At 37.9% G+C, this 26,815-nt stretch overlaps 1 protein-coding gene across 2 annotated transcripts in view; it reads left to right on the top strand.

Moving 5' to 3' along the window:
• The first annotated feature begins 1,558 nt into the window (after positions 1-1,558).
• Positions 1,559-26,815, top strand: part of GPR156 (G protein-coupled receptor 156) — a 93,049-nt gene continuing 67,792 nt past the window's right edge. For both annotated transcript variants that reach the window (XM_037839731.1, XM_037839696.1), the window contains exons 1-2: positions 1,559-1,941; positions 2,136-2,269. In XM_037839731.1, the coding sequence (XP_037695659.1) occupies positions 1,846-1,941; positions 2,136-2,269 (230 nt within the window). In that variant the 5' untranslated portion in view covers positions 1,559-1,845. The remainder of the gene's footprint in view (positions 1,942-2,135; positions 2,270-26,815) is intronic.

Below are 26,815 nucleotides of genomic sequence, written 5' to 3'. Positions count from 1 at the left end.
CTTCCATATAGTGTAAAGACACATAAACATGACAATGGTTCAAATGTAAGTGTTCTTATGTACCAGTATGATTAAAAGGGCAATATAGGCAAATATCATCTTTCAGTCTATCATGTAATAAAGTCTTCCCTGCAGTTTGTGATATTGCCTTTATCCTAGAAGGCACAATAGAGGATGCCTAAATAAAAATAAAGCTGCCTTTCATGAAAGTAAAATTTCAACTAAATTAGGATGCAAATAGTCAGGTTTTTATATTTACTTCTTAAGTTTGCACTTAGTAATCTGACAAGACAGCACACTAATTTAAATGTCTTGACAGGGAGTACTGGCTTTTAGTTTCCATGGGACTTCATTGTAATAAACATGGTAAATAATTCAGGACCACACAAGAGGCCAGTGAGTGGGCCGCACCTGGTGCTATATTGTTCATGCCTAAGCACACAGAATGCAAAGACGGCATCTACACCTGTCACTATTCTGGTTTAAACATGGGTTCTGTGTTCAGTGGCTATTGAAATAATCGTCATTGATATTTTTGTCCTCTTCCGATTTTTCTCCACAGAGAAAACTGTGCTAAGCTGTTTCAAAAACTCAAAGTAGTGGCATCCTCTTTTAAATTCCCTTTGGTAAAATTTGAAATCTATTTTCTCTATTAATGGACAGATTGTTTTAAGGAATTAGGGTCATTTCTACCTTTCCTACTGTTACTATTTGAGCCTTTCTACACTTGTTCTGCAAAGTTGAGCTTCTTTTTAAATCACTGTATTTATATCGCAAGCATCTTCTAGGAGAAATAGCGCGAGCCTTGGGCCACATGCTCACTCTGTAAGGTTTCCTAGAGTCCCTCAGTTTCTCTCCTATCCCCTGCATTAGTCTAAAAACTTAAAAACAAACAAAAAAATCCTTGACAAAGAGCTTGGGTATGCTTCGGTGACCCCAGCTGACTGGACATAGAATGTTCCTCCACTCTTTGAAAGCAAAAAACAGCTAGAAGAGCTGACAGGCCAGAGATGCAGATGGCATTGGCCACCTGAGCCAGCCTCACCCAGGATCAGAGCTTAAGCCATGAGTTGCATGGAATAGATCTTGGAAGGGCAGGAAGTTTCCCAGTAGGGAAAACAGGAAGCTGTGCTTCCCAAGTCTAAACTAAAGTTTTTACAGTGTTAGGCCATTAAAAAGGATCTGAAGAGAGACTGTGGAGCTTTATACCTGTAAATTGTTAGAGGTCCTTTGTCTTTGTTTTTTACATATTGCTTATAATAGAGGTTTAAATGTCTATGTATTTAAATATAGATTATATAAATTTTAAACCTCTGTAATATATAAAATAAAACTATATATAATAAAAATATAACTGTATAATTAAAATATAGAAAATATTTTTAAACCTCTGTAATAAACCAGTATACATATATGCACATACATATACATGCATACATACATATAGGTATATATTTGTTTGTTAACAGTTTTAATTGCTTTCTTTGCTTTCCGGAACCAGCGTGAGAGTGCTTGGAGCCGTGACTGTCCCCTGGTGGCAAGCCAGAATCATCACTTTGTGTGACCTAATGGTTACTAGGATGCTCACTCTTGACTCATGTGGTGCACACTGGCAGCAGAGGACCAGGACCCTGGAGAGTATCAGAGGAAGGCTCCTAGTGAATCAAATCTTCGCTTCCACGTGAATGGGCTGTTCATCCTTGATTCTGAGCTGGGAGTCAACTCCAACATGGGGCTTCTGAAGAAAAAGTTTGAGTTGCTCTTGTGTTTTCATCAAATTTCTGCATGCCTGCCGACGGGTAACCAAGACTGAATAGTTGCTCATCAAGAGGGGCATGTGGTGACATGGAGCCTGAAATAAACTGCTCTGAATTTTGTGATGGTTTTCCTGGCCAGGAATTGGATCGGAGACCTCTCCCGGATCTTTGCAGGACGACAGTTGTAAGTGAGCAGGTGTACCAGGGCTGCTAGAAATGTTTGGTGGTGGTGGTGGTGGTGGGGAGGAAGAGGGGGACAACAAGGGGGTGCTGCTCATCTAGGACATGTATTTCACAGCTTTGGCAGTGATGGGCAGTCCATGTTTGATCTGTAGGGGATCCTTTATTCCTGACACCTTCATCTTATTCTCTTCTCAGACCTCTTCCCACGGTAGTCAGACCATCTCTTCATTGTCTCCTGTCCTCGTGGGTGTTGTTTGGACTTTTCTCAGCTGTGGACTTCTTCTAGTGCTCTTCTTTCTTGCCTTCACAATTCGCTGCAGGAAGAACAGGTAAGCAGCCCCATGCCATTTCTCATCTCCCGTGGTCTGAATTGTGAAACCCTGAGTGCTGAAACCATTTTGGCACCAAAAGCTGCTAGCAGGTATCCACAGAGCTTGTCTCTTATTGTGGCATTAAGCCACATGGGAACTTCCCATTGAATTACTTCTGGCCCTGCAGTACAATTCGATGTTTAAAAATTTTTTTATTTTTTATTATTAGAGAAGTTGTGGGTTTGCAAAAAGTCATGCACGAAGTACAGAGTTCCCATATACCACCCTATTACTAACACGTTCTGTTAGTGTGATACATTTGTTACAATTCATGAAAGGACATTGTGTAATCGTACTACTAAGTATAGTTGATTGTTTACAATAGATTTCACTGTTGCACAGTCTTTTTTTTTTATCTTAGTCACTTATATATAGTCTAAAATTTCTCCTTTTAACCACATTCACATATGTAATTCATTGCTGCTAATTACATTCACAGTGTTGTGCTAGCATCACCACCATCAATTACCAATACTTTATAATCAACCCAAATGGAAACACTGTACAATTTAAGGATTAACTCCCCATTTCCTTTCCCCACCCCAGCCCCTGATGATTGATATTCTAGATTTCGGTTCTGTGAGTTTGCTTATTCTAAGTATTTCCTATCAGTGAGATCATATAATATTTGCCCTTTTTTATCTGAGTTATTTCACTCAATGTGATGTCTTCAAGGTTCATACATGCTGCCACAGGTATCAGAACTTTATTCCTTTTTACAACTGAATAATATTCCATTGCATGTATATACTGCATTTCATTTATCCATTTATCAGTTAATAGACACTTGGTTGCTTCCACTTTTTGGCAATTGTGAATAATGCCACAATGAACATTGGTATGCAAATATCTATTCAAGTCCCTGCTTTTAAATCTTTTGCTTATATACCTACAAGGAGGATTGCTAGGTCATATGATAATTTTTAAACACCAATTTTTAATTTTTAAAGACCAAACTGTCTTCCGCAATGACTGTACCATTTTACATCCCCACCAACAATGAACGGGGGTTCCTGTTTCTCGATATCCTCTCGAACACTTGTAATTTTCTGTTTGTTTTTTTTTTAATTAATAGTGGCCGTTCTGATGTGTGTGGAGTGGTATGTCATTGTGATGTTAATTTGCGTTTCCCTAATAGCTAATGATATTAAGCATCTTTCCATGTACTTTTTGTCTATTACTATATCCTCTTCGGAGAAATGTCTATTCAAGTCTTAATTGTTTTTTTTGTTTCTTTGTTGGTGAGTTGCAGGATTTCTTTATGTTTTCTGGATATGTGGTTTCCAAATATTTTTTCCCATTGAGTAGGTTGTCTTTTCACTTTCATGATAAAGTCATTTGATGTGCAAAATGTTTTAATTTTGATGAGGTCCTGTTTACCAATTTTTTCATTTGTTGCTTGTGCTTTGGGTGTAAGTCTACGAAACCATGGGTTAACACAAGATCCTGAAGATGCTTCCCTATGTTTTTTCCTAGGAATTTTATAGTCCTATTTCTTATATTTCAGTCTTTGATACATTTTTTATATGGTATGAGATAGTGGTCCCCTTCATTCTTTTGCATATGGATGTCCAATTCTCAGAGAACCATTTGTTAAAGAGACTGTTCTTTCCCAGTTGAGTAGCCTTGGCAGCCTTGTCAAAAATCAATTGGCCATGGGAGAGGCTAAGATGGTGGCACAGAGAGGAGTGGAAGCTAGTTAGTCCCCCTGGAACAATTAAACAACAGGAACAACAAGTAAATAATCTGGAATAACTATGGGGAGACAAACATGACTGTCCGCTCATCATACACCAACCTGAATTGGGAGGAATGCCCAAGATCGCAGCATAAAATCTGTAAGTAAAAACTGCAGATCCACACTGAGAGCCGAGAGCAGCTCCCTCATGGAAGCCTCATGGTGCTAGAGAGCAGCACTCTCTGAACAAGCAAATATACCTCAGCCCAGCTCCAACTGGGGTTTTAATGTTAACTGCTCAATACAGACTGCGAATCCTCAACAAGCAGGCAGACGCTTTTGGAGACGACTGACCTTGGAGAGTCAGGGGACGTATCTGTCTTGGGACGGAGAGCCCAAAGGATTGGGTGCTATCTCTGGCTGACGGGTGAATCTGGGCACTGAAGATTGACCCTGAAAAGGGGCTTTCTGTCTCTTTCTCTCTCTGTCAATCTGGGTGGCTCAGAGGAGAAAGCCTCAACCATTTTCAGCTCGCAGTGCTCTGCAGTAGAGAAAGCCTCAGCCATTTTAAACTTGCAGCACTCTGACCCAGACAAGGGTGGAGATAGCATGAGTCAGAGAGACAAAGAATCTATTTATATGCAAATGACCTCTCTCTAGGGGGCATAGCCTCCCAAGAGGAAAGAGGAGAGGCCCAGCTCTGCTACCTGCCTTCCGTTCAGGGCCAGACCCCAGAGCCTGGGGGAGGAGAGCCGCAGGCCACACCCCCTTACACCAGCCTATGACAGACTGACAGGCACCACCTGCTGGGCAGAAAAGCACAGGGTGTGTCAATCCTCTAAGACACACCATCAGGGAAACCAGACAGTAAATATTTCCTCCTTCTGGGACCTGAGCCTGCTCTTGTCTGGGAAAACCTGATTGGGGTGGCCAAGGAGGTCAGATGGCTAGGCAATAGAAAACTACAACCTACACTAAAAAAATGAAGTTATGGCCCAGTCAAAGGAACAGACTTGACACTTCAACTGAGATACAGGATTTAAACAAGTAATGCCAAATCAATTCAAAAAGCTTATAGAAGATATGGCAAAAGAAATAAAGGCTATAAAGAAAACACTGGGTGCATGTAAGGCAGAAATGGAAAGGTCCAAAAAAACAACTGGCAGAGCCTATGGAAATGAAAGGCAGAACACAAGAGATGAAAGACACAATGGAAGGATACAACAGCAGATCTCAAGAGGCAGAAGAAAACACTCAGGATCTGGAGAACAAGGCACCTGAAAGCCTACACACAAAAGAACAGATAGAGAAAAGAATGGAAAAATACAAGCAACATCTCCGGGAACTTAAGGACAAAACGAAATATAAGAATGTATGTATCATTGGTGTCCCAGAAGGAGAAGAGAAGGGCAAGGGGACAGAAGCAATAATAAAGGAAATAATCAACGAAAATTTCCCATCTCTTATGAAAGACATAAAATTACAGATCCAAGAAGTGCAGCATCCTCCAAACAGAATAGATCTGAATAGGCCTCCTCCAAGACACTTATAATCAGATTATCAAATGTCAAAGACAAAGAGAGAATCCTGAAAGCAGCAAGAGAAAAGCGATCCATTATATACAAAGGAAGCTCAAAAGACCATGTGCAGATTTCTCAGCAGAAACCATGGAGGCAAGAAGGAAGTGGTGTGATATATTTAAGATACTGAAAGAGAAAAACCACCAACCAAGAATCCTATATCCGGCAAAACTATCTTTCAAATATGAGGGGGAGTTCAAAATATTCTCTGACAGACAATGAGAGACTTTGTGAACAAGATACCTGCTCTACAGGAAATACTAAAGGGAACACTACAGACTGATAAGAAAAGACCGGAGTGAGAAGTTTGGAACACAATTTTGGGTGATGGTAGCACAGCAATGTAAGTACACTAAACAAAGATAATTATGAATATGATTGAAAGAGGAAGGTGAAGAGTATGTAGGACACCAGAAGAAAAGAAGAAAGATAAAAACTGGGACTGTATACTCAGTGAAACCTAGGGTGTTCAATAATTGTGATAAAATGTACAAATATGTTTTTCACAAGGGAGAACAAACAAATGTCAACCTTGCAAGGTGTTAAAAATGAGGAGGTATTGGGGGAAAAATACAGTCAATGTAAACTAGAGAGTGTAATTAACAGAATCATTGTATTATGCTTCCTTTAATGTAACAAAAACAGTATACCAAGGTAACTGCAGATAAGAAGGGGCATAGTGGAGGGGTGTGAGACTCTTTGCATTGGTGGTGTTGTCTGACTCTTTATTCTACTTTGATCTGAGGTTATCTTTCCTTTTGCTGCTTCCTAGCTGTCATAGTTTTTTGTTCGTTTTTTTCTTTCTTTTTTCTTTTTCTTTTGCCTCTACCTTCTTTGACTCTTCCTCCTGCTTTGTGGAAGAAATATAGATGTCCTTATATAGAGAGTGGTGAGGGTGGTAAACACATAAATATGTGACTATGCAAGGAACCATCGATTGTTTACTTAGGATGGAATGCATGGCGTGTAAACAAAACCATCTTTAAAAAAATGGGTTGATGACAAAACCTTGAGGGCAATATACTGAGTGAAATAATCCAGACGCATTAGGACAAATAGTGCAGGGTCTCACTTAGGAATTAATTATAATATGTAAAGTCATAGACATGAAATATAAGTTACCAAGATATACAACGAGACTAAAGACTGGGGAGCGGTTGCTTAGTATGAGCAGAATGTTCAACTAGGATAAACGTAAGTATTTGGAAATGAACAGAGGCGATGGTAGCTCATTGTGAGAATAACTAATAGTGCTGAATGGTGCGTGAATGTGGTAGAAAGGGGAAGCTCAGAATCATTTTTGTCACCAGAAAGAAAGTTGGAGGTTGAAAGATAAAACAGTAAACCTTGTGGTGGTGGGCAATGTCCGAGATTAACTGTACAAATATTAGAAATGTCTTTCATGAACCAGAACAAATGTATGACACTACAACTAGAAGTTATTAATAGAGGAGTATACAGGAAAAAAATGTATACCTATTGCAAACTATATACTACTGTTAGTAGTATTTCACCGTTCTTTCATAAACAGTTACAAATGTTCTACACCAATACTACAAGTCAACAATGGAGGGGGGTTGGTTAGAGTTACGGGAGGATGTGAGTTTCCTTTTTTTTTTTCTTTTTTTTTTTTTTCTTCTTTGTGTTTATTTCTTTTCTGGAGTAATGAAAATTTCTAAAAATTGAACCAAAATTAATTGTGGTGATGGATGCACAGCTGCATGATGGTACTGGGGGCAATTGATTGTACACTTTGGATCTTCAATAATTGTATGATATGTGAACAATCACAATTTAAAAAAAAATCAATTGGCCATAGATGTGAGAGTCTGATTCTGAACTCTCAGTTTGATTCCATTGGTTTATATGGCTGTCCTTGTGCCAGTACCATGCTGTTTTGACCACTGTGGTTTTGTAATAAATTTTAAAGTCAGAAAGTGTGTGTCTTCAAACTTCATTCTTCGTTTTCAAGAGGGTTTTGGCTACTTGGAGCACCTTACCTTTTTTTTCCTTTTCTTTTTTTTTCTTTGTTAGAGAAGTTGTGACTTTACAGAACAATCATGCATAAAATGCAGGATTTCCATATGCCCCTCCACCACCAACACCTTGCATTGGTGTGTAACATTTGTTACAATTGAGGACAGCATATTTTTATAATTGCACTATTAACTAGAGTCCATGGTTTAGGTTGGGGGTCACTGTTTGCTTAGTGTAGTTCCATGGATTTTTTAAAAAATTTTTATTCCGTTACCATATATACAAGCTAACATTTCTGTTATTCAGATATATATATATTTCAGTGCTGTTAATTGCATCCACGATGTTGTGCTATCTTCCTCACCATCCATTACCAAAACATTTCCATCATTCCAAATAGGAACCCTGTATGACTTAAGCATTAACTTCCCATTCTTTACCCCCAACCCAGCCCTTGGTAACCTATATCCTAGGTTCTGAATCTATCAGTTTGCTTATACTAATTATTTCTTATCAGTGGGATCATACAATATTTATCCTTTTGTGTCTGGCTTATTTTGTGCAACATGATGTCTTCAAGGTTCAACCATGTTGTCGCATGAATCAGAACTTCATTTTTTACAAGTGAATAATATTCCACTGTATGTATATACCACATTTTGTTTATCCATTCATCTGTTGATGGACACTTGGATTGTTTCCATCTTTTGGCAGTTGTGAATAATGCTGCTATGAACATTGGTGCACAAATATCTGTTTGAGTCCCTATTTTCAATTCTTTGGGGTATATACCTAGTAGTGGGATTGCTGGATGATGTAGTAATTTCATACTTAACTTTTTTAGGAACTGCCAAACTGTCTTCCACAGTGGCTGCACCATTTTGTATTTGCCACCAACAATGAATGACTGTTCCTGTTTATCCACATCCTCCCCAGCACTTATTTTCCATTTTTTAAAAAGCAGCCATTCTAATGGGTATGACATGGTATCTCATTGTGGTTGGATCTGCATTTTGCTGATGGCTAATAATGTTGAGCATCTTTTCATGTGCTTTCAGGCCATTTGGATATCTTCCTTGGAGAGATGTCTGTTCAAGTGTTTTGCCTATTTTTAAATGGAGCTGTTTATCTTTTTTTGTTAGGTTGAAAGATTTCTTTATATATACTGGATATTAATCCTGTATCGGATATGTGGTTCCCAAATATTTTCTCCCATTTTGTAGGTTTTCTTTTTACTTTCATGAAAAGACCTATGAGGAATAAAAGTTTTTTATTTTTATGAGGTCTCATTTATCTCTTTTTTCTTTTGTTGCTTGTGCTTTGGGTGTAAACTCTAAGAAACCATTGCCTAACACAGGTCCTGAAGATGCCTCCCTATGTTTTCTTCTTGGAGTTTTATAGTACTAGCTCTTGTATTTAGTTCTTTGATTTGAGTTACTTTTTGTATATAGTGTCAGGTAGGGGTCCTTTTGTTGTTGTTGAAGAGATTATTATTTCTCAATTGAGTAGTCTTTGTCCCCTTGCTAAAAATCAGTTGTCCATAAATGTGAGGGTTGATTTCAGAGCTCTTGTTTCTGTTCCATTGGTCTATGTCTGTGCTTGGTTGTGCCAGTACCATGCTGTTTTGATTACTGTGGCTTTTGAATAAGTTGTAAGGCCAGGAAGTATGAGTCTTACAACTTCCTTCTGCTTTTTCAAGATGACTTTAGCTATTTGGGACCCTTTATCCTTCCAAATGAATTTCATGAATTGCTTTTCCATTTCTGAAAAGAAGATTGTTGGATTTTAGTTGGGATTGTGTTGACTCTATAAATTGCTTTGGGTAGTATTGACATCTTAACGATATTTAGTCTTCCAATCCATGAACACACAATATCCTTCCATTTATCCAGATCTTCTTTGATTTCTTTTAGAAATATTTTCTAGTTTTCTGTGTATAAGTCCTTTATATCCTTGGTCAGATTTATTCCTAGATATTTGATTCTGTTAGTTGCTATAGTGAACAAATTTTTTGTTGTTGTTGATTTCTTCTTCCGGTTGTTCATTGCTTGTGTATAGAAACACTACTGATTTTGAGGTGTTGATCTGGTACCCCACCACTTTGCTGAATTCATTTATCAGCTCTAGTAGCTTTGTGATGGATTTTTCAGAATTTTCTGCATATAGGCTAATATCAACTATAAGTAGGGAAAGTTTTACTTCTGCCTTTCTAATTTGGATGCCTTTTATTTCTTTCTCCTGCCTAATTGCTCTGGCAAGAACTTCCAGTACACGGTTTAATGACAGTGGTAATAGTGGGTGTTTCGTTTTGCTAAAGCTGCTGGAAGGCAATATACCAGAAATGGGTTGGCTTTTACAATGGGGATTTATTAGCTTACACATTTACAGTTCTAAGCCCACAAAAATGTCCAAATTAAGGCATCAACAGGACGACCCTTCTCCCCAAAGAAAGCCTGCTGGCATCTGGGACACGTCTGTCACATGGGAAGGCACATGGCTGGCATCTGCTAGTCCTTCTCTCCCGGGTTTCATTGCTGTCGGCTTCTGGTTCCAGTGACTCCCTCTGTGGGTTCCCTGTTAGCTCCTCTGGGGCTTTTCTCTCTAAGCTCTCTCTTCAAGAACTCCAGTAAAAGAATTAAGTTTTTATCAAGAAAGTGCTGAATTTTGTCAAATTCCTTTTCTGCATTGAGATGATCATGTGGTTTTTTCCCCTTCATTCTGTTAATGTGGTGTATCATATTAATTGATTTTCTTATGTTGAACCAACCTTGCATACCAGGGATAAATACCACTTGATCATGGTGTATAATTCTTTTAGTATGCTGTTGAATTCAGTTTGATAGTATTTTGTTGAGTATTTTTCATCTATATTCATAAGAGGTATTGGTCTGTAGTTTTCCTTTCTTGTGGTATCTTTATCCAGCATTGGTATGAGAGTGATGTTGGCCTTGTAGAATGAGTTAGAAAGTGTTCCTCCTCTTCAATTATTTGGAAGAGTTTGTGCAGAATTGGGGTTAATTCTTCTTGCAATGTTTGGTAGAATTCTCCTGTGAAGCTATCTCATCCTGGGCTTTTCTTTCTTTGGAGGTTTTTGATTACTAATTCAATCTCTTTACCAGTAATTGGTTTGTTGAGATATTCTAGTTCTTTTTCAATGCCAGTAGTTTGTGTGTTTCTAAGAATTTGCCCATTTCATCTAGGTTATCTAAGTTTTTTGGCATACAGTTGTTCACAGTGTCCACTCTGTGCTGGCTTGGATATATTATATCCCCCAAAAAGCCGTGTTCTTTAATGTATTCTTATGGGGGCAGATTTATTAGTCTTTTGATTAGGATAGAAGCTTTTGATTGAGTGTTTCCATGAAGATGTGACTCATGCAACTGTGGGTGATACTTTTGATTAGATTATTTCCATGGAAGTGTGGACCCCGCCCATTCAGAGTTGGTCTTGATTAGTCACTGGAGTATTTAAGAGAGAAGCTAAGAGCTGACACAGATCCAGGTGCTTGCTGACACTTAGAGATGGTTGGAGATGTGAACAGAAGGACATTTGGAGATGCTAAACTAAGAGATGAAGCCCAGAGTTTGTCCCAGAGGATCTAAGGGAGACCCAGAGACATTTTGTAGAAGCCGTTTTGAAATGCAACCCAGAAGACGGTTGCTGCAAAGGAGAGGCTAGGCCTCCCTATGGTTGTGCCTAAGAGCCTCCTCCCGAATGCCTCTTTGTTGCTCAGATGTGGCCCTGTCTCTCTAGCTAAGCCAACTTGAAAGGTGAAATCACTGCCCTCCCCCCTACGTGGGATCAGACACCCAGGGGAGTGAATCTCCCTGGCAACGTGGAATACGACTCCCGGGGAGGAATGTAGACCTGGCATCGTGGGACGGAGAACATCTTCTTGACCAAAAGGGGGATGTGAAAGGAAATGAAATAAGCTTCAGTGGCAGAGAGATTCCAAAAGGAGCCGAGAGGTCACTCTGGTGGGCAGTCTTATGCACACTTTAGACAACCCTTTTTAGGTTCTAAAGAATTGGGGTAGCTGGTGGTGGATACCTGAAACTATCAAACTACAACCCAGAACCCATGAATCTCAAAGACAGTTGTATAAAAATGTAGCTTATGAGGGGTGACAATGGGATTGGGAAAGCCATAAGGACCACACTCCACTTTGTCTAGTTTATGGATGGATGAGTAGAAAAATAGGAGAAGGAAACAAACAGACAAAGGTACCCAGTGTTCTTTTTTACTTCAATTGCTCTTTTTCACTCTAATGATTATTCTTGTTATTTTTGTGTGTGTGCTAATGAAGGTGTCAGGGATTGATTTGGGTGATGAATGTACCACTATGTAATGGTACTGTAAACAATCGAAAGTACGATTTGTTTTGTATGACTGCGTGGTATGTGAATATATCTCAATAAAATGAAGATAAAAAAAAAAAAAAAAAAAAAGAAATGCAACCCGGAAGCAAAGGAACAGCAGATGCTAGCCGTGTGCCTTCCCAGCTGACAGAGGTGTTCCAGATGCCATCAGCCGTTCTTCAGTAAAACATCCTCTTGTTGATGCCTTAGTTTGGAAACTTTTATGGCCTTAGAATTCTAAATTTGTAACCAAATAAACCCCCTTTATAAAAGCCAATCCATTTCTGGTATTTTGCATAATGGCAGCATAAGCAAAAATAGTCAATATTTTTGAATTTGTTGAGACTTCTTCTTTGACCCAACCTGTGGTCCGTCCTGGAGAATGATCCATGTGCACTTGAGAAGAATGTGTATTCTCTTTTTGTTTGGTGCAATGTTCTATATATGTCTGTTAGGTCCAGTTGGTTTAGAGTATCATTAAAGTCCTATATTTTATTTATCTTCTCACTAAATGTTCTATTTCTGGTAGTGGTGTATTAAAGTCTCCTATTGTAGAACCGTCATTTTCTCCCTTCAAATCTGTCAGTATTTGCTTCATATATTTTGGAGCTCTGCTGTTAGGTGCATATACATTTATAATTGTTACATTCTCCTGTTTAATTGTCCTCTTATCAGTTAAAGTTACAAACTTTATCCCTTATAACTATTTTTGACTTAAAGTCTATCTTTTTCTGATTTTAGTATAGACACTCCAGCTCTCTTTTGGTTACTACTTGCATGGTATATTTTTTTCCATCCTTTTCCTGTTACTGTACCTGTATCTTTGAATTTAAGGTGAGTCTTTTGCAGACAATATATAATTTGGTCATGTTTTATATCCATTTGACTGGATAGTTGAATCCATTTACATTTAAAGTCACTACTTATAATATAGGTCTTTCTTCTACCACTTTGCTATTTATCCTTTGTAAGTCTTCCTCCTTTTTTTGTCCCTCACTTCCAGTAAAGCCTAGTTTTATATTTATTTGCTTTCTTGTGTTGTACCAAATTGAGGGCCTTCTCATTTCTATCTGGATACATTTTTCATCTGTTTTCTTTGTGGTTACCATAAGGTTAAAATTTAACATCCTGAATATATAACCAGCTTAACTTCCTTATCATATGCATACTTTTCCTAGACCTCTCTGTCCCTCCACCATTTTTTGTACTTGTTACCACTTACATCTTTGTACATTGTATGTCCAAAATCATTGATTTATCATCACTTTTATGCATTTGCATTTTAGCACCTGTGGGAAGTAAGAAGTAGAGTTACATACCAAATAATATTGACATCTATAATTACCCACATGGTTACCTTTTCCACAGGTCTTTATTCCTTTATGCTGTTTGAACCACTATGTAGAGTCCTTTCATTTCCATCTGAAGTACTCCCTTTAGCATTGCTTGTAGGATAGCTTTTGTTTACCTGAAAATGTCTTTATCTCTCCCTCATTTTTGGAAGATGGTCTTGCTAGATATAAAATTCTTGGCTGGCAGTTGTTTCCCTTCACATGTTTCCTCTAAGTATTTCAATCTGTTTCTTGCCTCAATGGTTTCTAATGAGAAATTACCACTTTGTCTTATTGGGACTCTCTTGTATGTTACATGTTGCTTTTCTCTTGCAGTTTCAGAACTCTCTCCTTGTCCTTTGCTTTCAATAGTGTAATAAGTATACAACGGGGTGTATTTTTCTTCATGTTTATCCTGTTTGGTGTTCTCTGAGCTTCTTGGATGTGCATATTCACTTCTTTTGCTAAGCTTAGAAAGTTCTCTGTCATTATCTCTTTGACTATTCCTTCTGCCCCTTTCTGTCTTTCTTTCTTCTGAGGGTCACATACTGAGTATATTGGTGCGCTTGATGGTGTCCCAGAGGTCTCTTAGACTATTTTTGCTTTTAATATTTCTTTTTTCTTTCTGCTCCTCAACCTCATTTCAAGTGTCTTGTGTTCAAGTTCACTGTTTCTTTCTTCTGCCAGCTCCAATCTGCTCTTGAAAACCTCCTTGTCATTTTTCATTTATGTTATTATGGTCTTCAACACCAGTAGTTCTGTTTGGTTTCTTTTTAAAATTTCTTTCTTTTTAGTTACATTCACAATATTGTTCATTCATTGTTTTTCTGATATCCTGTAGTTTTTCTTTCTACTTTCCTTCACCTCCTCATTGTCAGACAAGGAGAGATAAAATAACCCAATTTCAAAAGTGCTTTATCTAACAACAAAATTTGTTCAAAGCGCAGCATCACAATCAAGTCTTTCAGTTCAATTCAGTTCTGTTGTTTTTTTAATTTGTGACTCTGAGTGTGTTGGTATATTTCTAGACTTTCCATCAGAGGAAGGAAAATCTTTTATTAAAATAAAAGTAATAACTGAAGTTAAATTGCAAATATTGCTTTTTTGGCATAGATATATTTCCTTTAAAATGCAATTTCATTTTCCTATTCTCTCAACTTTTGAATATGTTTGAAAATTTTTAAAAATAAAGTGTTCTACAAGTTCATGGTTGAAACTTGGAAAATTCAGAAAAGTAAAAGAAGAAAATTTAAATTATCCATAATTTACCCTACAGAGATAATTACTGCTATCATTTTATAGTATATCCTGCCAGCCTTTTAAATAATATATATTATAGAAACCCTGCTGTGAATATTGTTTTGTAATCTGACTTTTCCACTTAAAGTCTGTGTTTTAATTGTCATTAAAAATTATAAAACATTAAAAAATGTAATCTACAACAGAAAATCAATAAAGATACAGAAAACTTGAACAACACTATCAACCAAATTGACTTAATTGACATTGATAGAACCTTCCTTCCAATAACAGCACAATGTCCATTCTTTTCAATTGCACGCAGAACATTTACCAGGGGCCATAGAACAAGTCTCAATAAAATTAAAAAGATTTGTGCCATACAAAGTATGTTCTCTTATCACAATGGCATTAGATTAGAAATCAATAACAGAAAGATCTCTGGAAAATATTTGGAATTAAAAAAAAAGCATTTATAAATAACCCATGGGTCAAAGAAGTACTCAAAAGAGAATTAGAAAGTATTTTAAACTGAATGAAAATGAAAGCACACCACTTCAACATTTTCTGTATGCCATTAAAACAGAACTTGGGAGGGGGAGTTTTTAGCACCAAATTCTGTATTAGAAAAGAAGAAAGGTCTCAAATCAAGGACCACAGTGTCCACCTTACAAAACTAGAAAAAGGAGAGCAAATGAGTCCCAAAGTACATAGAAGAAAGGAAATAATAAGGATCAGTATATAAGTCAATAAAATAGGAAACAGAAAAACAACAGAGAAAATTTGTGAAACCAAAACTGGCTCTTTGTGAAGACCAATAAAATTGACCAATCTCTAGAAGAACTGATGAGGAAAAAAGAGTGAAAATACAATGTGCAAATGAGAAATTGGGTCAGTAAAGATTTTGTAGATATTAAAAGGATAATAAGGGAATATTATGAACAAATATGGTAAGCAGCCTTTAAGATGGTCTCCAATGATTCCTTCTTTCTGGTATTCATAACTGTAGAGTTTAAGTATCACCAATACCACCCTCACTTCTGACATAAACTCCAAACTCTGAGATTCCCAAGACCACCCTCAGGTTTAATAATTCACTAGAAGGACTCACAGAACTCACTGAAAGTTGTTATGCTTATGATTATGGTTTATTACAGTGAAAGGATACAGATTGAAACCAGCCAAGGAAAGAAGTGCTTGGGGCAGGGTCCAGGAGCATTCTAGTGTCAGCTTTCAGTTGTCCTCTCCTAGTAGAGTCAAGGACAGTCTGATTTCTCCCATTAACTATATGTAATAGTACACGCAGAAGATTGCCAACCAGGGAAGCTCACATGAGCCTTGTGTCCTGATTTTTTATTAGGGCTAGTTTACTTAGAGATGGTTGGCTGAAGAACATTCCAAGGGCTTAGAGTAAAGAGCTGACGGCAAAGACCAGTACCCTCTTTGGGTAAGCTTAACCCTTTACTGCAAACACCTTGTGAAATCCCTTTTCCTTGAGTGTGGGCTGGACCTATTGATTTGTTTATTGATGGGATGTCATTTTTGAGATTGGGTTACAAAAAGACTGTGACTCCATCTTGAGTTTCTCTTACTTTCTCACTTGCTCTGAGGAAAGCTAGCTGCCACATTGTGAGGTGCCCTATGGAGAAACCCACATGGCAAAGAAATGATGTTTACAGTCTATAGGACCTGGGGCCTACCAAAAGCCATGTGAATGAGCTTGGAAGCAGTCCTGCTACCGGCCTTGAGAGGACTGCAGCCATGGCCGACACCTCTATTGCATCATTGTGAGAAAGCAAGGCTGTGTTTGTATTGCTGTAGAAATATTACCAGTTCTACACAAACTCTTCCAGAAAAAAAAAAAAAAGAATAGAAAATAAGGGAGCTTTTCCTAACTCATTCCATGAGGACAACATTATTGTGATATCAAACCTAACAAAGACATTGGAAGAAAAAAAAAACCTACAGGTCAATATTCCTCATGAACATAGATACAAAAATTATAAACAAAATTTTAAGAAATGAATACAACCAAATATAAATGTTAGAGGACTAGCACCACCTGATTTCATGACTTACTATAAAGTTACAGTAATGAAGACAGTTTGGTTTTGAGCAAATGTAGACAAATACATTAATGGAGCAGAATATGGTCCAGAAATAAATCTACAACAATATGGGCAACCGATTTTCAACAAAGGCGCAAAGGCAATTCAGTGGAGAAGGGACAGTCTTTTCAACAAATGGTGCTCTAACCATTGGATATTCATGTGCAAAATATGCACTTTGATCCATACCTTGCACCATTCAGAAATTAACTCAAAGTGTATCATAGACCTAACTGTAAAACCTAAAACTGTAAAACTTCTCTAAGGAAACATAAGAGAACGTTTTTGTGACCTTGAAATCAGCAAAGATTTCTTAGATACAATACCAAAAACATGATTCATAAAAGAAAAAGTTGATAAAGTGGACTTCATCAAATTTAAAATATCTTCTCTTCAAAGGACACTCTTAAGAGAATGGAAAGAAAATCACAGACTGGAAGAAAATACTTGAAAATCATGTATCTGATAAAGAACTTATATCCAGAATATATATTTTTTAAAAAAACTCTAAACTCAATAAAAAGAAAACACAATCAGTTTTAAAAATGAGCGTAACATTTTGTTGAGCCAAGGCTCCAGGCTACCACCAGGGAAGACGATCCACCGCTTGGAAAATTACAAAGATAAACTAGTCACCAAGAGTAGGAGTCCAGACACTTCTGCCCATTTCATGATACTGGGGTATCCCAGTCACAAAGGAAGACATAACACACAGAAGCACTGGTTGAAACAGTGCTTTATTCACATGAGACAGAGCAAGGTCACCTTTGGTCATGGGCATCAGTACCCCATGGCCAGTGGGTCCCTCCCAACAGACAAATAGTGCAGTGATCTGCACATACTCTTCTGGTGCCACAATGTCGAGACCCTATTCCCTCTCCACTGGCAGGGTTGCCAGGTGTCACACGATGCACATGCTTAAGCAGTATAAAGAAATTCACTGTGCACAGGAACAGGGGAGGATCACCCCATAAGGAAGAAGGACCTGGGCCCAGCATGAGCTCACTGCCCAGCCTCCAAATAAGGGAATGTTCCTGGGCCAGGACTTTGATTAGGGAAGCCCAGAGAGGGGTGGCAGGTCACAAGAGGGATGCTTCCCCAGCAGGTTTGAAAGCAACCTCGCCAGAGAAGATACGCAGATGCTGAATAAGCACTTGAAAATGTTCAACAGTATTAGTTATGAGGAAAATACAAATTAAAACCACAGTGAGATACCATAGCAGTCCTGTTACAATGGCTAAAATTAAAAAGACTTACCAAACCAAGTGTTTGTCTACACTGTTGGTGGGGATGTAAAATGGCACAGTCACTTGTGCAAACAGCCTGTCAGTTTCTTAAAAAGTTAAACATATACTACCATCTGATCCAGCCATTCCACTCTTAGGTTTTTATCCAAGAGGAATGAAAGCATATGTCTATACAAAGACTTGTACACAAATGTACATAGTAGCTTCATTTGTGATAGCCAAAAACTGGAAGTAGCTTAACATCAATCAACAGGTGAATGAATAAACAAAATTGTGGGAAATCCATACAATAGAATACTACTCAGCAATAAAAAGGAATGAACTACTAATATACAGTACGTCATGGATGAATCTCAAAATAATTATGCTGAGTGAAAGAAGCCAGGCAAAAAAAAGACTATATACTGTATAATTCCAATTATATAAAACCCTAGAAAATTAAATTTGCCTCCTTGAAGTAACCAGCAAGAAAATGCAGGGTCACTCGGAGCCCATGGCAGATTGCCTCTCCCAACCCTGGGAAGTGTGCATGGAGGCAGCTGCCAACATCTGCATGCATTCTGATCTTTAGTGGCAGCCAGAGACCCAGATTCTGGTAAATGGCTGAAATTGTGCTGGGCTCAGTCCTTGCCTGTGGGCTCTTTACCACTACTTCCTTCCCAGGTAGGGTCCTCATGCAGATCCTCTGGCAGCATCTAGCAGAGTTGAGTTACATACTCTCATGTACCTTGCTCTATCTGTTCTCTCTGCCTTCAGAAAACACACATACTGCATGAGTCATGGTTCTCAAGCATGCTATTATTGTTCCCTTCTGAGAATCCCTCTGACTTCCTAGGTTTCACAGTATTTTCCATTATTATAAAAGGCCTCAGGATCTCCATACTTTCAGAAAAGGTTAGACACATCTTTTCTTTATTCTTTCCTTTGCTGAAAACCTTCTGTTATCACTTGAGTGAGGTTTAGCTATCAATAACGACAGTAAATATTTGCTGAGCTGAACGCCTGCTGTGCTCAGGGTACTGTATCACATAGGTGGAAAAAGATGAGCAAGCTGGAAAAGTACATTCTGTTTTTTAAAAATAGCTTTTCAAAAATAATGCCTTGCCACAGGGATGGGAGCTGTGCTCCTTTCATATTGATTGTTTCGGATCTGTCCTTTTTGTGGTGAGAGTAATTGGAGCTGAAGGGAAGGTGACTGGGAAGAGAGGAAAGCAGTACTTTGATCTTGCTGGTCAAGAGAAAGTCTGCTCAGTATTGTGCCATACAAGGATTTCTGGGATTTTCTCTCTCATCCAGGTTTGATGGTTACCAAGAAGGAAGAAGGGGAGCCAGTTGGGCGTGGAATAAAATACCAGCAATATAGCTCAATTTGGAGACTGTGCAGCAGGGCCAAAGGACTGAATGAGGCAGAGTAGTCATGCAGGGTGACCAGGAACAGATCCTGCAAGGCCTCGTCCAAAGAGAAAACTAATGTTCGTAGCTAGAAAAATTGTACCAGTCCTCAGGTCCAGAGGATTGAGCATAGAGTCAGAAATGGGTGGTGTTTCATGAGGTTGGAAGCTGTTGGCATGTGGAAACAGTACAGGAAAAGAGGCACAAAGCAGGAATGAGATGAAAAGATCTAGGACTGTGAACAGGGGTGAGGGCCTCCTTGGATCCTGGCTGTGGATTGGAATGTAAGTGATGAGACAGGATAAGCATTAATGCATAGGAGTAGTTTCTACACAGCCCCCTGATTCTGTTTATCCATCTTGAAGTCAGGCCTAAACCAGTATCCCTAGATGAAGTGGTCTGTGATAGATTGAGTTTTGTACCCAATTTAGACATGTTCTTAATCTTAATTCACATTTCTGTGGGTATGACTTCAGGAAACAGGACCTCTTAAAAATGTTTTGTTTTGTTTTTTACTTAAGTTGTGACCCAACTGAGTAAGGGTGGGCCTAATCTGGACTACTAGAGGCTTTATACGAGAAAGTCACAGTGGGGCACCAGAAGCAGGAAGTCAGTGGGAATCTAGAAGAGAAAAAAAAGACATCACCATTTGATGGGAAAACCAAGGAATCCAAGGATTTCCAGTCAGTACCAGAAGGCCACAGTCTTCAGGGAGAAAGCATAGGTGCACTGATGCCTTGATTTTAGACTTGTAGCTTTTGAACCTGTTAGCCAATAAATCCCTGTTGTTTAAGCCAACCCATGGTGCGGTATTTGTGATAGCAGCTCAGGTGAATAAAGACATCCTCCTCTGTGCACCCTCCTCTGTGCGCACTCCTTTTTGCACTCACCGTTATAGACACACAATGTTTGTCTTTGCCGCATTAACCTTGATGGCACTTATTGGAATAAGGGTGGGGAGTTCTATTTCCCTTACCAGATAATGAGCACCTTGAGGCTACCAACATATGTTATTCATCTTTGTATCTTCATTATGCCTGGACAGCCTTCTGTGTTTCCTGAATGAACAAATTAAATGGCCTAGAATATAATGGACTATGGTGATGATGGTAAATTCTTAGCAGACAGACACTCTCATTCTTTAACTTAATTTATACATGATCATTTCTACATAAAATTTGACATAGGTAAATATTTGATTTCCATTGTTCTCCCCTCTCCATCTTGGTGGTTTCTCCCTTTAGGAGCCCAAGGCATGACATCCAGAGCCCCAGATTTCCAGCCCTCGTTGTTGCCCTTCACTCGAGAGCTATCCTTTCAGTCTTGTCCCACCATTAAACCTGTCTGTTCTTGTTGCCCTGTTCGCCACAGAGCTCTGTACTTTTAGAAGGACTTCTAATGATTAGGTTCTTACAAATGTGCCTGTTGTTGAAGTTCTTTCATTATTTCAACAAATATTTATTGAATTGATGAGTTATGTATCAGATACTGTTCTAGGTGTTTAGGTTATATCGCAGAATAAAGCAGGCAAAAATCGCTACCCTCATGCACCTTGTTTTCTTGGAGGGGTGGGCAGGCAATAAATAATATGAATTGTAAAATATGTAGAATGTTAGAAAGAAAAATAAAGTAAGGATAGTGATTGGAGAATGTCAGGATGGTAGCTGCAATTCTAGATCGTTTGGCCAGGAAATGTTACTGAGAGGGTAACATTTGAGTACAGACTTGAAAGATTTAAGTAACTAGGCACAAGGAGAAGACCCTTCTAGGCAAAGTGAACAGAGAGTGCAGAGGCCCCGACATAAGAACATACCTAGCATTCAAAGAAAAGCAAGGAAGCCGTTGACTTGAGCTTAGGAGATGTGGTCAGAGAGGTATTGGGCCAGATAATGTAGGGTCATGTAGGTCGAGGTAATGACTTTGGCTTTTACTCTGAGTGACATGGGGAGCCATTGTAGGATTTGGAGCTGAGGAATGACATGACTTGACTTACATTTAACAGGAAAACTGGCTGCTGTGTTGAAAATAGTCCTTGAGAAGGAGTACCTATAACACCTCCTTAAATAGAATTGTGCTCCTTGGGTGTTTTAATTCAAGAATATATATGGCTAAAAGTAGAATTTAAGAAATTCTGGAGTAGTTGGAGGGAGTCACGTTTGGCTCCCCTCTGCTCACGCCTGGTGGGCGAGCACTAGCTCCATCGCTTCCTGGGCCAGTGTTGGCGAGTGGAGCGGTGTGCACGTGGGCCCTTCCGATGCTCTGTGTTCTCAGTCACAGGTACACCCTATAGTTGTCAGTGCACAGAAGAGGCTGCTTCGGGGGGAGTGCCTTTCTGTCTGGATCCAGGAGAAAAATTTGGTTCTGGAAGTAATAAGTAATTACGTCCAAGGGCATTCCCTTTACACACGTGAAAGGGCATGGACCACAGAATAAAGACTGGAGCTAAAAAAGACAAATTGCAGTCTGTTAGGTATTGCTGAATAAAGATTGGAAAGGAAGAAATAAAACTTACTATTTTCAGATAATGGGATTGTATATGTAAAGAGAATTCTAAATAATGTTGATATAATTTATTAGAATTAAGTGAGGGGGAATTCTGGGAAGTAACACTGATAATGGCAACATAGGTTTTAGATCTTCTTTAATCTCCACACAAAAACAGACAATGTAATTAGATTGAAAATAAAATAAAATAAAATAAAATAAAATAAAAAAAACCCTAGACAACATTTACAACAAAGTTAGATGGCAAGTTAATCCCATGAATTTCAAAATATAACCATTTAGAGATAGGCCACTAATAGCCATGAGAGGTAAGTGTTACCACTGTCTGTTTAGGAGAAATATGAGATAAGTATTGGTGTCTGACAAACCTGAGAACAGGGAACCCAAAATAGCCTACAAAGTATTCCCCAGAAAACGTAGGTGGGGCAATTTGAGATCCGCAGCTGAAATCCAATTAGAGGTGAGTGAAGGGGATCCACATTTGAAAGATCAAAAAGGGCTGGAGTAATATAGCTGTGTTCCAGTTGGCTAAAGCTTCTGGACTGCAATATACCAGAATTGGGTTGGCTTTTTCAATAGGGATTTATTAGCTGCAAATTTACAGTTCTAAGGCCATGAAAATGTCCACATTAAGGCTTCACAAGGTAGATACCTTCTCTGAGGAGAGGCCAGTGGCATCCAGGGTTCCTCTGTCACATGGGAAGGCCCATGGCTGGCTCTACTGAATCTTCTCTACCAGGTTTAGCTTCTGGTTTCAGTGGCTTTCTCCAAAATGTTTCAGTGGCTTTCTCCAAAATGTCTCCACTTCTGTTGTGCATCCTTCTTGCTTCTCCCAGGGTGTTTTCTTTCTAAGTGTCTCTGAGCTCTCTTCAAAATATCTCTACCTTTTACCTTCTCATAGAGGGCTCCAGCAAGGGAACCAAGGCCCATTTTGAATGTATGTGGTCACATATCCATGGAAACAACCTAAGCAAAAGATCCCACCCATAATAGATCTACCTTCACAAGATTGGATTAAAAGAACATAGGCTTTTCTGGGGTATAACAGATTCAAACCAGCACAAGATGCTATGAACTTTCTAAACTGACCTTTCAAGTCTCCTTTCCAGGATAGGATCCTATTCAGAGGAGAAACTGCTCAGAGTAGAATTAAAATGGAGCAGACAGAGACAGTACAGATGAAGGACAAGATGCAGATAAAACTGAGGGAGCATATCAGAGCCAGTAAATCTCAGAAAGCAAGGCACAATTTTTTTTTCTCATGAAAGAACATTTTTATAATTGTACTATCAACGATAGTCTATAGTTTACAGCAGTGCTTGTTGTGTTGTACAGTCCTGTTTTTTCTTTTAATTTTTATTTTAGTAAAATGTATATGATCTAAAATTTCCCCCTTTTAACCACATTTACGTATACCATTCAGTGCTATTAATTACATTCTCAGTGTTATGCTACCATTACCATCATCCACTACCAAAACTTTGCAATCAATCCCAATAGAAATTCTGTACAATTTAAGCATTAACTCTTCCCATTCCTTATCCCCATTCCAGGCCCTGGTTATCTATATTCTAGATTGTCACTCTATTGGTTAATAATTAATAACTCTTTCATATCAGTGAGATCATACAATATTTGTACTTTTGAGTCTGGCTTATTTCATACAACATGATGTCTTCAAGGTTTATCTGTTGTTTGTATATACCACATTTTATTTATCCCTTCATTGGTTGATGGGCAGTTGGGTTGCTTCCGTCTTTTGGCAATTGTGAATAATGCTGCTATGAACATTGGTGTGTAAATATCTGTTTGAGTCCCTGCCTTTAATTCTTTTAGCTATATGCCTAGTAAAGGGATTGCCATCAATATGGTAATTCTATTCTTAGCTTTCTGAGGAACTTCCAAATTTTTCCATAGTGGCTATACCATTTTATATTCCTATTAGCAATGAAAGAGTATTTCTATTTCTCCACATCCTCTCCAACACTTCTAATTTTGGGGGGTTCTTTCTGAGCATCTTTTCATGTGCTTTTTAGTCATTTGTATATCCCCTTTAGAGAAATGTCTGTTTAAGTCTTTTGCCCATTTTTAAATTGGGTTATTTGTCTTTTTATTGTTGTGTTGTAGGATTTCTTTATATATTCTTGATATTAAGCCCTTATATATATGTGGTTTCCAAATATTTTCTCCCATTAAGTAGGTTGTCTTTAAATTTCTTAATAAAGTCCTTTGATATACAAAAGTTTTTAATTTCCATGAAGTCCCATTTGTCTCTTTTCTTTTGTTGCTTATACTTTGAGAGTGAAGTCTAAGAAACCAATGAATGGATAAATAAAATGTGGTAGATACGTACAGTTGAATATTATGCAGTCATAAATAGGAACAAATTCTGATACATGTGACAACATGGATGATTCTTGAAGTCATCATGTTGAAATAAATAGGCCAGACACAAAAGGACAAATATCATATGATCTCACTGGTATGAAATAATTAGAATAAGCAAACTCATAGTCAGAAAATAGAATACTAGTTACCAGGGAGTGGGGAAGGGATAGGGAGTGGAGAGCTAAAGTTTAACTGGTAAAAAATTTCTGTTGGGAGTGATGGAAAAGCCTTAGTAATGGATGATGTTGATGCAGTGGAAATTAACATGTTTCGGAGAAGATGTGGAAAAATAGCAACACCCAATTCATTGCTGGTGGGAATGTAAAAGGGTGCAGTCACTGTGGAAGAGAGTCTGGCACTTCCTTAGAAAGCTAAGTATAGAAATAACACATGACCCAGCAATCCTACTAGGCATATACCCAAAAGAACTGAAAGCAAGGACTCGAACAAATATTTGCACATTATGTTCATAGTGGCATTGTTCACAGTTACCAAAGGTGGAAGCAGCTCGTGTCCGTAAACTGATGAATGGATAAACAAAATGTGGTATATACATACAATGGAGTATTATTCAGCTGTAAAAGGGAATGAAGACTTGATGCATGTGACAACATGTATGAACTGAGGACATTAATTTGAGTGAAATAAGCCAGACACAAAAGGACAAATGTTGTATGATCTCACTGATAGGTACTAATTATAATAAGCAAACTTGTAGAGTCAGAATCTAGAATATAGGGGATAGATTGGGAGTAGAGAATGGGGAGCTGATGCTTAATTTATACAGAATTTCTGTTGGCGTTGATTGTAAAGGTTTGGAAATGGATGGTGATAATGGTAACACATTATTATGAATGTAATTAACAGCACCAAATTATATATGTGAGTGTAGTTGAAAGGGGAAGTTTGGGTCATGTATGTTATTAGAATGAAAGTTAGAAGATAAAACATGAAACTGTATAACACAGTGAACTCTGTTGTGGATGATGGACTAGTGTCAGTAGTCCAAGTATAAGAATGTTCTTTCATGAATTATAACAAATGTATGACACTGATGCAAGGTGTTAATAATAGAGTGGTATATGGGAAAAAATATATCTAATGTAAACTATGGACCATAGTGAATAGTCCTATTTTAATATTCTTTCATCAGTTGTAACAAAGTACCACATTAATGGAAAGTGCCAAAAATGGGGGGGAGGGAGCCTGTATATGGGAATGCTGTATTTTTTTACATGACTTTTCTGTAAAACTACAACTTTTCTAATTAAAAAAATAATAGCAATTCTTTAAAAACCAAAAAACATTGTGCTAAATCAAATAAACCAGACACAAAGTACTAAGTCTTTTATGATTCCATTATGTAAAATGTAAATATAAATAAATTTATAGCTACATAAGTAGATTAATGTTTATGTGGGGCTGGGGAAGGATAGAGGATTGAGAGGTGACTGCTAAGGGGTATAGGATTTTGTTTTTGGAGTAATAAAAATGTTCTAAAATTGATTGTGGTGATGAATGTACAGCTCTGTGAATATATCAAAACCCACTGGTTGTACATTTTGGATGGATTGTGTGGAATGTGAATATATCTCAACAAAACTGCTTTTTAAACAGAAAAAAAAGAAAAAAAAGGGTTAAACATAGAGTTACTATATTACCCAGTAATTTCATTCCTAGTTATTTACCCAAGAGAACTGACAACATCTGTTCACACAAAAATTTGTACATGAATGTTCATGACATAATAGCCAAAAGTGGAAAGAACCCAAATGCCCATTACTGATGAGTGCATAATGAGATACCAGCGTATATACACCAAATGGCTTAAAGTTTTAAAGACTGACAATACGTAATGTTAACAAAGATGTGAAGCTATGAAAATTCTAATCTACTGATTATGAGAATGTAAATTGGTATAACCACTTTGGAAAAAAATTCAGCATATCTTCCAAAATTAAAGATGCATGTTCCTTGTGAGCTAGCAAGTCCACTTCTAAATTATACCCAATAGAAATACAGGCATATTTATACCAAGAATGTATAAAGAATATTCATAGTAACAATATTCATTATCACCCCAAATACCCATCAGTAGTAGAAAAAATAAATTGTAGTATAGACACACAATGGAATACTATACTGCAGTGAAAACTAATAGCCTACAGTTAGATCCAGCAACATTTATTAAACTTACAATCATCTTGTTGAATATAAGAAGCCAGGCACGAAAGAATATGTAAGATATAACTCCCTTATATAAAGTTTAAAACCAACTAAACTATAACCAAACTATAATGTTAAAAAGTCAAGATATGGGAGGGTAGGGCAAGATGGTGGCATAGGGAGGTGTGGAATTTAAATAGGAAAGAATCCTGAAAGCAGTGAGAGAAGAGTGATCCATCATATACAAAGGAAGCTCAGTAAGACTATGCGTGGATTTCTCAGTAGAAACCATGGAGGCAAGAAGGCAATGGTGTGATATATGTAAGATACTGAATGAGAAAAACTGCCAACCAAGAATTCTATATCTGGAACAACTGTCCTTCAAAAATGAGGGAGAGTTTAAAATATCTGATACACGTAGTTTGTGAATAAGATAACTGCTCTATAAGAAATACTAAAGGGAGCACTACAGGCATATAGGAAAAGACAGGAGAGAGAGATTTGGAGAAGAATGTAGAAATGAAGACTATCAGTA

This window comes from Choloepus didactylus, chromosome 1 (genome assembly GCF_015220235.1).
Source record: "Choloepus didactylus isolate mChoDid1 chromosome 1, mChoDid1.pri, whole genome shotgun sequence".
NCBI classification, from domain to species: Eukaryota; Metazoa; Chordata; class Mammalia; order Pilosa; family Megalonychidae; genus Choloepus; species Choloepus didactylus.
Note: the sequence above shows the minus strand (reverse complement) of the source record. Positions and strands in the feature narration are given on the sequence as shown.